Here is a 12484-nt window from a genome sequence, read left to right on the forward strand (position 1 = left end):
GGAAGACTGCTGACCTGACAGTTGTGCAGAAAACCATCGTTGACACCATTCACAGGAGGGGAGGAGGGGGAAAGCCTCAAAAGGTAATTGCAAGAGAAGTTAGATGTTCTCAAAGTGCTGTATCAAAGCAAATTAATAGGAAGTTAAGTGGAAGGGATAAGTGTGGAAGAAAAATGTGCACAAGCAGCAGGGATGACCGCAGCCTGGAGAGGATTGTCAGGAAAAGGCCATTCAGCAGTGTGGGGGAGCTTCACAAGGAGTGGACTGAGGCTGGAGTTACTGCATCAAGAACCACCACACAAAGGCGGATCCTAGACATGGGCTCTTCAAACCGCTTCTGAACAACAAACAACGTCAGAAGCATCTTACCTGGGCTAAAGAAAAAAAGAACTGGTCTGTTGCTCAGTGGTCCAAAGTCCTCTTTTCTGATGAAAGCAAATTCTGTATCTCATTTGGAAACCAAGGTCCCAGAGTCTGGAGGAAGAATGGAGAGGCACCCAGTCCAAGATGCTCACTAGTCCAGTGTGAAGTTTCCACAGTCGGTGTTGATTTGAGGAGCCATGTCATCTGCTGGGGTTGGTCCACTGTGCTTTATTAAGTCCAGAGTCAACGCAGCCGTCTACCAGGACATTTTAGAGCACTTCATGCTTTCATCAGCAGACGAGCTTTATGGAGATGCTGACTTCATTTTCCAGCAGGACTTGGCACCTGCCCACGCTGCCAAAAGTACCAAAACCTGGTTCAATAACCATGGGATTACTGTGCTTGATTGGCCAGCAAACTTGCCTGACCTGAACCCAATAGAGAATCTATGGGGCACTACCAAGAGAAAGATGAGAGACATGAGACCGAACAATGCAAAAGAGCTGAAGGCCAGTACTGAAGCATCCTGGTCTTTCATAGTAGCTCAGCAGTGCCACAGGCTGATAGCATCCATGCCACGCCGCATTGAGGCTGTAATTCATGCAAAAGGGGCCCAAACCAAGTACTGAGTACATATACATGATTATATTTTTTTAGAGGGCCAACATTTCTGTATTTGAAATCCTATTTTTTAATGATTTCATGTAATATTCTAATTTTCTGAGATTTTTCATTTGGGCAAGCTGTAAGCCATAGTCATCAAAATGATAAAAAATGAAGGCTTGAAATATCTCGCTATCCATGTAATGAGTCTATAATATATTAGTTTCACCTTTTATCTTGAATTACTGAAATAAATGAACTTTTGCGCGATATTCTAATTTTCCGAGTTTCACCTATGTACAGTAAGTTGGTGTTGGTTTTGTGTTTACAGCTTGTTTCAACTGCCCTGAAGTGGGCACAAATAAATCTGTTATTTCAGGTTTTAGGCATTTTTTTTAATTTTGAATGTTTTTCCAAAAATACAGTCAAAAAAAGAAAGGATTCTGTGACATTGTGCCCCATTCACAACCTTTTCCTATTTTTAGGCCTACTCTTACTTTTCCTTGACATTCTGTGCATACCCTGGGGTCAACAATGAGCCAAATGTAGTTGTGTAGGAGTTATTATTTCGTTTTTATGTGAGGATGTGGTCTCTCACAATCTTAAAACCGTGGCTGCACGTTGCGCTTTTCCTTGTTTCTACCGGTTTGATTCATCTACAATTCACATCCAGTTTTACATACCGCTCCATCATTTTAATTAAGTTAGTGCTTTTTGACTCACCTTTAGGACAAAAGAAGTAACCGACAGTTGCAGAAATTGAGGTAGCAGCAAGATTGTTACCTCTCACCCAGACAGAAATGGGGTCAAAAGAAGTATAGCTGGACTCTGTTTCGTTTTCTGGAGATTTCTAGCGATTTCATCACTCTGAAACTTCATTATGGCTTGGCTTCATTCCAGCTGCAGCATTGTTTGGGCAGGACAGCGATTCAAAAAATCATCATGGAAGCATGACGCGGTTTCATCATTGCTAAGAAGATGTTCACTATATTTGGGAACAGTGCTACACAATAGTCGTGGAGTCTGCTGATGGTTTGGACTCGCTCATAAATACATGAACACAGAAATACACACACAGCACTCTAGGAGCCGGTGCAATTTGCCAGGTTTGCTAATTAAACAAATTTACTTGGCCAGCATGCTTGATGAGGAACCAGACTGCATGATTCAACCTGCTAGTTTTTCTGCTTTCCAAACTTAGCACAGTCAAGGAAACCAACAAAGCTGTCCTGCAATTTGGCACTTCTTTTATTATTCATTGTTCACTTTCAGCCAAGGCTCTAACTGTCCATTAAACAAAGAGAAACATATTTATTGGGTCATATTTTGTTACAAGGCCAGCAATAATGGTAAATCACCTTTGGGAGTGTTCTGTTGTAAATGCTCTGAAATATATGATGCTGTGCAGACATTGAGTAGCTGCATGAGGAGGAGGGCAGAGAAGTAAAAAGCCGTGGAGACTGATGGTAATGATGGTGATAAGAAATATGAATGTTGTAATAGTGAAATCCATCCTGAAAATAGTAATTCTGATGAGAATGTGATATGATGATGAACATTGTGATGAAAATGTGACAAGGATGATGATGATAATACTGCAATGCTTCTTCTTATAATGGCAATGCTGACGATGATGATGATATTATCTTAGAAGGGTATTGCGTTGCTTAGGCAGATGTGGAGCAGATAGAATGTGTGTATAGTGAGATTATAAGGTGGATTACATTAGCTTCTTATTTAGTGATTTATAGCCCGTTTCCACTGCAAGAACTTTTCCAGGGGCCCAGGAACTATTTCAAAAACCCTTACTTCCATTTTGATTCTGCCATAGTTGCTGGCGACAGTGCCTGCTCTGCGGGTACTACTTTTTGATGGCCCAGGTACTATCAGTCAGAGTATACAGTGCTGAATGTTGCTGATTGCTCGAACATAAAACTCATGGCTACTACAGCTTGTGCACATCTTTATTCACATAGTAAGCAAGTACCACTACAGATAGACTACAGATAAAGTTCAATGACTGTGTTATATTTCCTTGTGTGTCTGTTGTTGGACTAATTTGTTCACTGGGATGCACAAAGGGGACTTGTTTAGATTCTTAGTACCTGGAAACTATTGGTCAAAAAGGACTATTAATGATACTTTTCATGGACCACCATGGTCACCAAGTGCATTTGCTTGTCAGCTCTTCATTGCATTGTTCATTGTTTGCCATTGCTTGAATGCCTTTAACTTCCTCACTGCTGCCCTCCATGATGGTATTACTTAGGGTTCATGCTCAGAGTTCAGACCCAGCGGCTAGCCATTGCCGCTGCTAATATCCGCATGGTCTTTCCATACAAGCTGTGTATGTGGCTGATACTCAGCTCCATTGCCATTGCAACTTGGATGCTCATTCGCTTCATCTACACCCCTCCCCATACCTTCAACGCCACTTCTCCCCCCATTTCACATTTCCTCTTACCACGCGTGCTGACTTTCTAGAGCCCCATATCAGTCCCTCCTCTGTTTTTCTCTTTCTTAGTTCCCCCCAACCTGACAGTCCCTCGGGGCAAGTCCCCCCTGGTGGCCCGCGAGGGTGACACAGTGGAGCTGGAGTGCCTTGTTTCAGGGAAGCCCAAGCCCATCATCCTGTGGTCGCGAGCCGATAAGGAGGCACCAATGCCGGACGGCAGCATGCAGATGGAGAGCTACGATGGTGTGCTGCGTATTGTTAATGTGTCCAGGGAGATGACGGGCTCGTACCGCTGCCAGACCAGCCAGTATAACGGGTTCAACGTGAAGCCCCGGGAGGCCGTGGTGGAGCTGATCGTACAGTGTGAGTAGATAGACTGTGGGTACTTTTGTCTATATTTGTGTATAAATGAATGTCACGGTGTGATAATATAGCCTGTGGCAGAGATATAGTATACGATTATATAAGTATGGTGTGTCAATTGTCTCTGTGATGTAATTTCTATGTATGCAGTGTAATAATCTTTGTGTTCTGGTTCAGTGTGACCAAAATTGAACATTCATCCATTTTTTTCCTTCCACACCCATCCAATTTCCTTCTGAAGGCTGAGTCCGCTGGTGCCCTCAGTCAGGTCTTAGAGGAAACAGCTCTGACCCCACCTCTTACACTAAGGGAAAGACTTCATCTGCTGAGTGTGAACTGTGCAGAACTAATATTAACAGAGGCACAAAGCTCTAGATACTGATGTCCACACGTATTAGGGTGTGTGTGTGTGTGTGTGTTTTGTGTGTAAGACCTAAATACTGTGTGCCATGTCCCCGGGTCTTGGACCCCCTGCGACTGCTGCTCATTGTGAAACCCCTTCCCTTCCTTAATGTTTCACATTCAAAGATAGCTTTGCAGCTAATTAGAGAGCGGCTAATTTATTCCCACTAGTATTCATTTTGTATTCATTTATGGAGATTTGAATGGTATATTACGGATGAACGTCAGGGATTCAAAGCTTTTTCAGTCATGGGCTTGGGATATTTCTCTCCAATGAAGAAAAAAAAACAGAAGATGGAAAGGAAGGAAATTAAAGCGATCCATGGTGGGTGCTACCTTTCTCTGCCAAATGATTATAGGAAATAGAAAAACTGAGTCTCATAGCCTCAGTCCCATTGTTTTCCCCATGGCCTACTTAGTTAATCCATACATTCTTCCATCTCAACTAATCTAGAAAGAACCTATGCATCAGTATGTCACTCTTACACTACTCTGATATCAATGGCTATTAACATGCTCTATGCTGACTACTATGTTTTAAATGTCCACCCCCGTTGGAGTTGTCAAACATAAGACAGTAGAAAAATATTCAACAACTTTCAGCATGATCAATAAAACAGAATTATGACTGCAGCTCAACCAGGGTTTTTATTCAAGATACATTTGACACACCCACAACCAATACTTTGATTGAAGAGGAACAACAGCAGCCACCATACTGTTCTTGCTGACAAGAATTAGCGCATAGTTCTGCCCTTAGTTTTATTGTACCATCTACAGCCATTTGCTATGGCGTTCACGTTTCAGCTCAGTTGTTAACCACTGTGCTGCGTGAAGAGTATTAATGAAGTTTTGATTTTGAAGCTTTGAGGAGGACTGTGTTACGTTTTTGGCTGAATTGATTATGATTACGAAGTAATGACAGCCCATATAAAAGGTTAGGGGTTTTGCTACACACCAATGCTGACACCAAAAAGTGAACAAAGGATTTGATGCCCTTCATTAATTAGCAACCATCTGTGGATCAGCTGCTCATGCAAACAATGTGGGATGTGATGGGGACAAATTGTTGAATGCAAAATCTTTATGTCTTTCTTTTTAATAACAGTCACATTAAAAGATCTACCACCTGTACAGTGGTCTACATGACATATAATACTAACACACATCTACATACCAACCCTGGCTCAGTTGTTTTTAAAGGAGTTAAAGGATGGATGCTGCTGCTCTGTCCTCTGCTCCCTCTCAGCAGAGAGTGCAGTTAACTGCCACAAGCAGCAATAGCTCACCGTGATCTTGCCTTCCGTTTAGCAGCAGGAGAAAATAGTGTAGTCCGTGTACAATTTTTCTTTGGGCAGCACAATTAGAGCAGAGAAAAAGCACATAAGCACTAACTGTCCAGAAACATTGTGGACAATAGCTACAAGTATGCAGCAGTTATGATTTTTTTTCTTCTGCATTCGCAGCAATATCACATGCTACAGCCTCATCAGCAAATCAAGCCGATTTCTCATATGAACTCCAGACAATGTCCTACGAATCAGGTGCAGACATTGACCTTTCACACAACAGGAGATCGTCCGTGTAAGCCTGGGTAGAGAGCGTGCAGGAGGCAGGACATGACACGGATTACACCTCTGTCACAGAGCCGTGTTCTTAATTTAGTCATAGACAACAACAACTCTTGTCCTTACTTGAATATGTCTGATGATTTTTGCATTGCCACTTACCAACAGCATGTCCCACATCTCGTTGTCTCTCCAGTTGGAGATGGTGTTTCTGATGGTGTTTTTGCATAAGTCACCCTTTTTCTTAACAATTTTGTTTGTATTCTTCTGGGTATTGAGGCAGCCGCATGATTGAAACACCATCAACACACCCACCTGCTCACTTGCTGTGAATTCCTCAGACAATGACCTGCTGTATTCACACATAAGCTCAGGGAGACATTACACAGACCGTGTACTAGGAATCTGGCAGGGTAACGTCATTTTTCTAGAACTCTGATCCTTGTTAAGTTATTAATATTATATGCATTCTTCACAGACCATTGCTAAACCAACTAATGTATTTTCAACTTGAATTTTCACACAACTACTGTATATAATATAATATATATTTTACTGATGAATAATTTAGCTTATAAGCACATATCATGGTACACTGGACTGTGTGTAATAGTGTAACCGATAAGTCTTTGCTGTGTTTTGAATAAAGAAATATTTCATTAAAAGAGGTTTTAAACTGCCACAAAATACAAATACAAACACACTCTGACTAGTCACCTTGAATATTATAACAGTAACATGACCAGCTGATCCCAGCACTGTGTGGGAGGAGAACTCATCTAATTAGTGATGCTATGTATAAATAGCAGTTTGTCAGACTGCTGAGGAAAAGAAGTCTTACATTTTCTTTTAACTCTGGCAGACTTTCAAGATGTACGTTATTTATAAAACAGGCCCCTTCTCACTTTCTACCACCCTAGTTCCTACGCCCGGACCACACCCATCTTCAAATTTGGTTTTTATTTTGACACATGTACAGTTTCGTGGCTGTATCTTGCACAGTTGTTTATGCTATTGCAGTAACACAATCTGTCATCAGAAAGACAAAAATATACACGTGGCAAAGTACTCACATCTGCTTCTGTGGTAGTTCTTGCTACAGTAGGCGTTTCCTGGACATATTTTGCCTTGATAACACACACACACAAAAAGAACCGTTGTAGAGGAGGAGGGATGTCAAGATGTCCCCTACAAAGTTCTGAACAAATCTCCAATTTGATCAAGAGCAACCATAAAAATGAAAAGATTGTCAAGATGTTACAAATAAGAATAACAAGAACGAATAAAATAAAGATAAAACTGCAGAGTATATTGAATCACTAACTGCCCCATTGTCTGGTATAACAGATGGTCTCAAAGGAGGAGAGGATGAAAAGTACCTTCCAACTATAAATTCATGAGGCCATAACTATCCACTGAATGTACGATAAATACTAAGTATTCAAAGCCCAAAGTTTTATATTCATTACGGACTTTGTTGGCCCAGTTCAATCCAAAACGATATAGTAAAAAATGAAAACCAAACCTTTGAATGTATTTTCAGGAAGCAAAGGCATAACTCACTCAAAGGTCCACAGCCTTTGAATGACTCCATCTGAGAGTGGAGGTCAGTATCAAGCGCGCTTAGGCAAGATGTTTCTACTCTGACACCCAACCAGGGAAGGTCACCTCCCATCACACACTGCTGCCCCCCCCCCCCCCCCCCCCCCCCCCCCCCCCATCTCAGTGGACAGGGGTTACTTACAGAGAGTGACTGTTGTTAGTGACACTAACATGGAGAAAACATGCCTCAGTAGGCGAGGAGGAGGGAGTCAGACTCCAAGGCCTCATGCAAAAGACACACGTCATTCAATCTATGCTCAAATAGATTAGCTTTGGCATATGGTTGCATTTTAGGATGAAACACACACACACACACACACACACACAAACGCACACACACACTCACACTGAATTACATTCATTCACTCCTGATAGTTCTGTCTATTCCTCTCAATTTATTCTGAGTACACAATTACTTCTCATTATGAGAGGTGCATTATTTTAACACTCTCTTGCACTACAGATTTTGAAGGTGTATGGCGCTTTCATCTGTTCGCCATCTTCAAAGCCGAACACATAATGAACAGTTATTAGGGGTTTAGTATCATTCTGCCATGTTCTCACTTCAGAGCCAGTACAGCTCCTCATCAGACTCACGTTTTATATTGATACTTTGCATCAAAGTCCAAGTTTTAAAAGCACAAACAATCCACACTTGAATTGTTGTATTGCTTTAACACAATTTGAGTGCATCAGAGGAAATGGGCCCACCGCATGTACACTTCAACTGTTGACTCTGTTGCGTTTGCCAAATACATAGACCTTTGCTCGTCTTTCTCAGCTTGAGAATTTACTTTATTAACACAATCCGGCCCTGCTTTTGTTGTTTGCTTTGTACGCCTGTCGGTATGCCCCCTCCCTTCTTTCTCTTGGCCTGTCTCATGGTGTGTAAGCACAAGCCAATCCCTCAGAGATGCTTTTCTCGCCTGCATTTCCAGGTCCCAGCGTGAGCCATCCGCCTTTGGTGGTGAGCCATGTGCAAAGCCGCGTTTAGTAAGTTGATCAAGGGACCGAGGTACAGTCCTATGAAGCAAAGAGCATTAGAGGCGTGAAGGAGCGACTCTGGCAAGTCAACAGCTTTGATATGTAAAAACCTGCATCTGTTGGCTGGCTGAGGCGACGCCAGAAGGAGAGGTAGAGGGAATGGAAGACGTCTGCCTTTAGAGTCGTCGCTCTAATAGAATTGCAAACGCCAAATCCCAAGCTGTGACACCCTAATGTTCTTAGTCAAACTGACTTGGCATGGTCCAGGGGCTTGAGCGAGAGAGAGTGAGGAAACAGAGAGAAATAGAGGGAATAAGGAGGTATAGAGCGGTCTCCTGTCCTAGATAGCACTGTTTGTCAGAGTGAGAGTTATCAAGCTCTACTTCAGCCCAGATGCACATGTTTCTTTTATCCGGGCTTCCCTTCTGTTCCTCCTCACATTGCCCATGACACCTGCCTGATGCAACTGTGCGACTGTCCCCGTGAGCCAGCAACTCGCTATCTGACATACATCAAAAAGACACACCAGGATAAAGAGCTACTGTCTGGGCAAAAGTAATGAGGAAAATTACACGAATATTGTCTTTAATTAATTTTCCTGTCTGCATCAAGAAGGCCTGCAATGATGGCCCCTGAGGCCCACTCTAATGTGAATCATATTAGAGCGATTCACATTAGCCTAACGCCAGCAAATTAATCTTTTGCATTACAGCAGGGCTCACACACCGCATTTGGGGATGACATTTTAATAACCTTATTTTATGGAACAATATTGAATGGATCAGCCACATCTAAACCACACCAGAAAAGGTCAGCGAGTATGTATACTCAACCTACATGTGAACCTACAGTAAACAGAAGCCTGCACACAGCTTAGACAGAATAATTCATAACTTAGTCAATGACTGAGCTAAACCTATTAGCGGATCACCAGGCCTCTCCTTGCTCTGAAGAATCTACATTGATTATCATTCATTGTATATTTAAGTTCTAAAGTTTTAATAACAATATGGTAATGCAGATGGTGCTTAAGTTCATTGTTTGATTGCAGCATGAGGAAAGGAGGGCGCGTTGATGCGGAGTAGGGTGTCCCTGCATTATTCAGCATGGATTCATTATAAATCAGTTGAATCAGAGTTATCATTTCATATTCTGTATATATCAGTTTGACTTTCTAATGAATGTTATTTCCTCCGTCAAGACTTGATATTGAAGCATGTTATGCTACAAAGGTTATTCTCCCACAAGAATGCTTTTGCTTCCATACGAAAACAAGGCCTGTTATACTCCCTCGTGCAGCTGCTGAAGGCTGTTAATTGACATATTTCTTGGCTTGAGTGCTGGCATGTTACATAGTAGTCCAACATGTGTTATATATTGATAGAGTGTAAATTAATAAATGGATGTAACAGCAAGGAGCGCCGATATCACACCAGCTATACAGCAGTGGTGGAAGTAACTAAGCACATTTATTGAAGTACCGTACTTAAATACAACTTTGAGGTATTTTACATTGAGTATTTCAATGTTATGCTTCTTTAAACTTCTACTCCACAACATTTCAGAGGAAAATATTCCACTTTTTAATCCACAAACATGATAAAAAATGTACATTGTAAAATATTAAATGATTTGTTCTCAACCTTTTTGGTGTGTGACCCATACAAAAAACAGTGCTTAGTTGTCTATGAGTGTCTATAAAGAGTGATTTCTGCTCTAAACATTTCAGATGGTTTCATTTAAATTCAGGAAGCTAGCATTAAAAACAAAACAGTTTGGGGCCGAATTAGGTAAATGAATTGATATTTCACACAAAAGCAAAGATTAATTTCAAAGTCCAAAACCTGAAAAGTAATGTGTATCAGAACTTTATTTTCTCCAACCCCATTATAATCCTCTCCCGACCCCCCCCACATTTATTTTATGAGCCATAGGAGGGGATACAACCCCTAGACTAAACTAGCCAACTGTATATAAGGTAGTTAAAAGTAGCTCTACCTTAAACAGCTACAACAGTAAGCTGGTGTTGACAAATATTTGCATCAATAAATATTAACAACATAAAGCTACAATGTATAGTGTAAATTCTCAATTGATCAGGTGTACAGCAAAGAATAAAGCATTATTTTAGAGCAGCAGAGTAGTGAGGATAACATGACTGTTGTTCTGCTAGGCTACAGGCTTTGTTGTTTTTTACCTGGCCTTTGTTAGCGGCCGACCTTTATTTGTTTGTGTTTTCATGTATTTGAATAATAATTCAAAAGTAATAATAGGATATCAGGGGGCATTATTCTGCACTTCACGGAGTAGTTTTAATTAATTAAGATAATTGTTCCGTAGTTGTGTTTAAAAAAGATTTGGAATTCAGGACTTTTTCATGGCCTATTTTCATATTGTAGTATTGGTACTTTTATGTAAATCAAAGGTCTGAGTACTGAGCCATGAGAGGAAAACATTGTGTTGCTTTCGGGAGTGAAAACGAAGAAGAAAGAACAATCAAATAAACATTTCACCATATGCAGTCACATATACAGAACACACTTCATGTGCACATGCACAGACTCTACAGTACAGTCTACTCTTGCGGGCTTGCCAACAGGAATTGTGTGTCCTCTTGATACACTCACCTGAGGCACATGGAAGAAAAATGTAACCCATTCTGACTGAAGTTGAAGTTTATTGAAAACCAGTCAAGCAGTATTTCAGAAATGCAGCTGCACGCATGCACACACACACACACACACACATTCACCTCAGCCTCCCACACACGCTCAAAAACACACACGAATATTTCCCCCCGTGCATACCCATGTCTTTGTTCTGTCCTCCCTGTAGATGGCGGTCTATATGGACCATGGGGAAAAGGCCTCCGTGCTCCTAAATGTTGTTTTTCTCAACATTACTGTCAAAGTATCCACTGGTGACTTATGATGGATTACATCTCAGCCAGTGCACAGGGTTTTCCCTCAGTCCGTGACTCACAGCAACTCTGAGCCCTCTCCGCCCTAGCTGCTACACTAACCATGGCGAGCACTGCTCAGGGAATATTACACAGGACCTTTTCGCTCCTTTTCTTCTCATGTTCGCTGGGCAGCTGTTTCACAGGAGATGCACAGGGGGAGATGAGCCATGTGCCCTTGTTTAAGGGATGTTTTGGTTATATAAGAGATTTTTTTTTCTATTTGCTGCAGACCCAAAGCCTGTATTCATTTGTCTTTTTCTGTCAATGGAAATGCACTTACTGCAATTTGGTCTAGTGCCACTCAGGGAGGCTGTGGAGCTGGGCTGTGATTCACTGCCACACACTAACCTACAATTTAAATGTTTCAAGAAGAAATTCTGACCCTTCTTTTGGAGTCAGAGATACGCCATTGGGTTGGGGTAAAAGCCCAAGCAAGGCTCATTTGAAGGAGGAAGTGATTGCTGTTTCATTTAGCGGAGATGAAAGCTGCTGTCTGAACAGCATTAGGTGAAGGAGGCAAACTTTTATTTAAATTTTTCCAAACCTCTCGGAATATTTGTTTGCAAAACAAATAGGTTTGTTTACATTTTCTGTCATCCTGTGTGTTATGATTTATTAGTTATCACATTTCAGCCAGTCATTATCCCATCTAATGATGTGCCATTAATCATAGCAGCTGCTGTGTGAATTCAAGGTTTTTGTGTGTGTTGTGTGATAAGAAAACTAAGATCCCACTTAAGATTGTGATGGTGTATCATTTTGTATACAGTATGATGTTTTACTGCCCAACTTTTACCCAGTGCACCTCACTGGCATGGAGGACTTGCCCCGCTCTACACCTAGGCTGAGGTTAACTCAATTATGTACGACAGAAAAACAAAAATGAAAGTTAGCTTCTTTGTAAACACAGCAAAAATGTTATGTCTGTAAAACATGCAAGTATTTATTAGATTCCTTGAAATATTTTAGCATATTCCACATTTTTTTATAGGTCCCATATTGTAAAAGTGAGATTTACTGGGAAAATTTAAAAAAGCTCAATGCACAGAGAAATGCACACAGCCTAGATTCATAAACAGAGCTGAAACAACTTCATACAGTGGGGCTCAAAAGTTTGTCAATCTTAAGGTTTTAAATGCCCAGACTCATCTCACTTTGCCCCAACAATCAGCACCATGGGTT

At 41.2% G+C, this 12484-nt stretch overlaps 1 protein-coding gene across 6 annotated transcripts in view; it reads left to right on the plus strand.

Annotated features, from left to right (window-relative positions):
- Positions 1–12484, plus strand: part of mdga2a (MAM domain containing glycosylphosphatidylinositol anchor 2a) — a 180581-nt gene that overhangs the window by 114427 nt on the left and 53670 nt on the right. For 4 of the 6 annotated variants that reach the window (XM_032542933.1, XM_032542936.1, XM_032542935.1 and 1 more), the window contains one exon: positions 3464–3784. In XM_032542933.1, coding sequence (XP_032398824.1) covers positions 3464–3784 — 321 coding nt within the window. The remainder of the gene's footprint in view (positions 1–3463; positions 3785–12484) is intronic. The other 2 variants (XM_032542938.1, XM_032542939.1) reach the window with 1 other exon arrangement.

This window comes from Etheostoma spectabile, chromosome 18 (genome assembly GCF_008692095.1).
Source record: "Etheostoma spectabile isolate EspeVRDwgs_2016 chromosome 18, UIUC_Espe_1.0, whole genome shotgun sequence".
Lineage (NCBI taxonomy): Eukaryota > Metazoa > Chordata > Actinopteri > Perciformes > Percidae > Etheostoma > Etheostoma spectabile.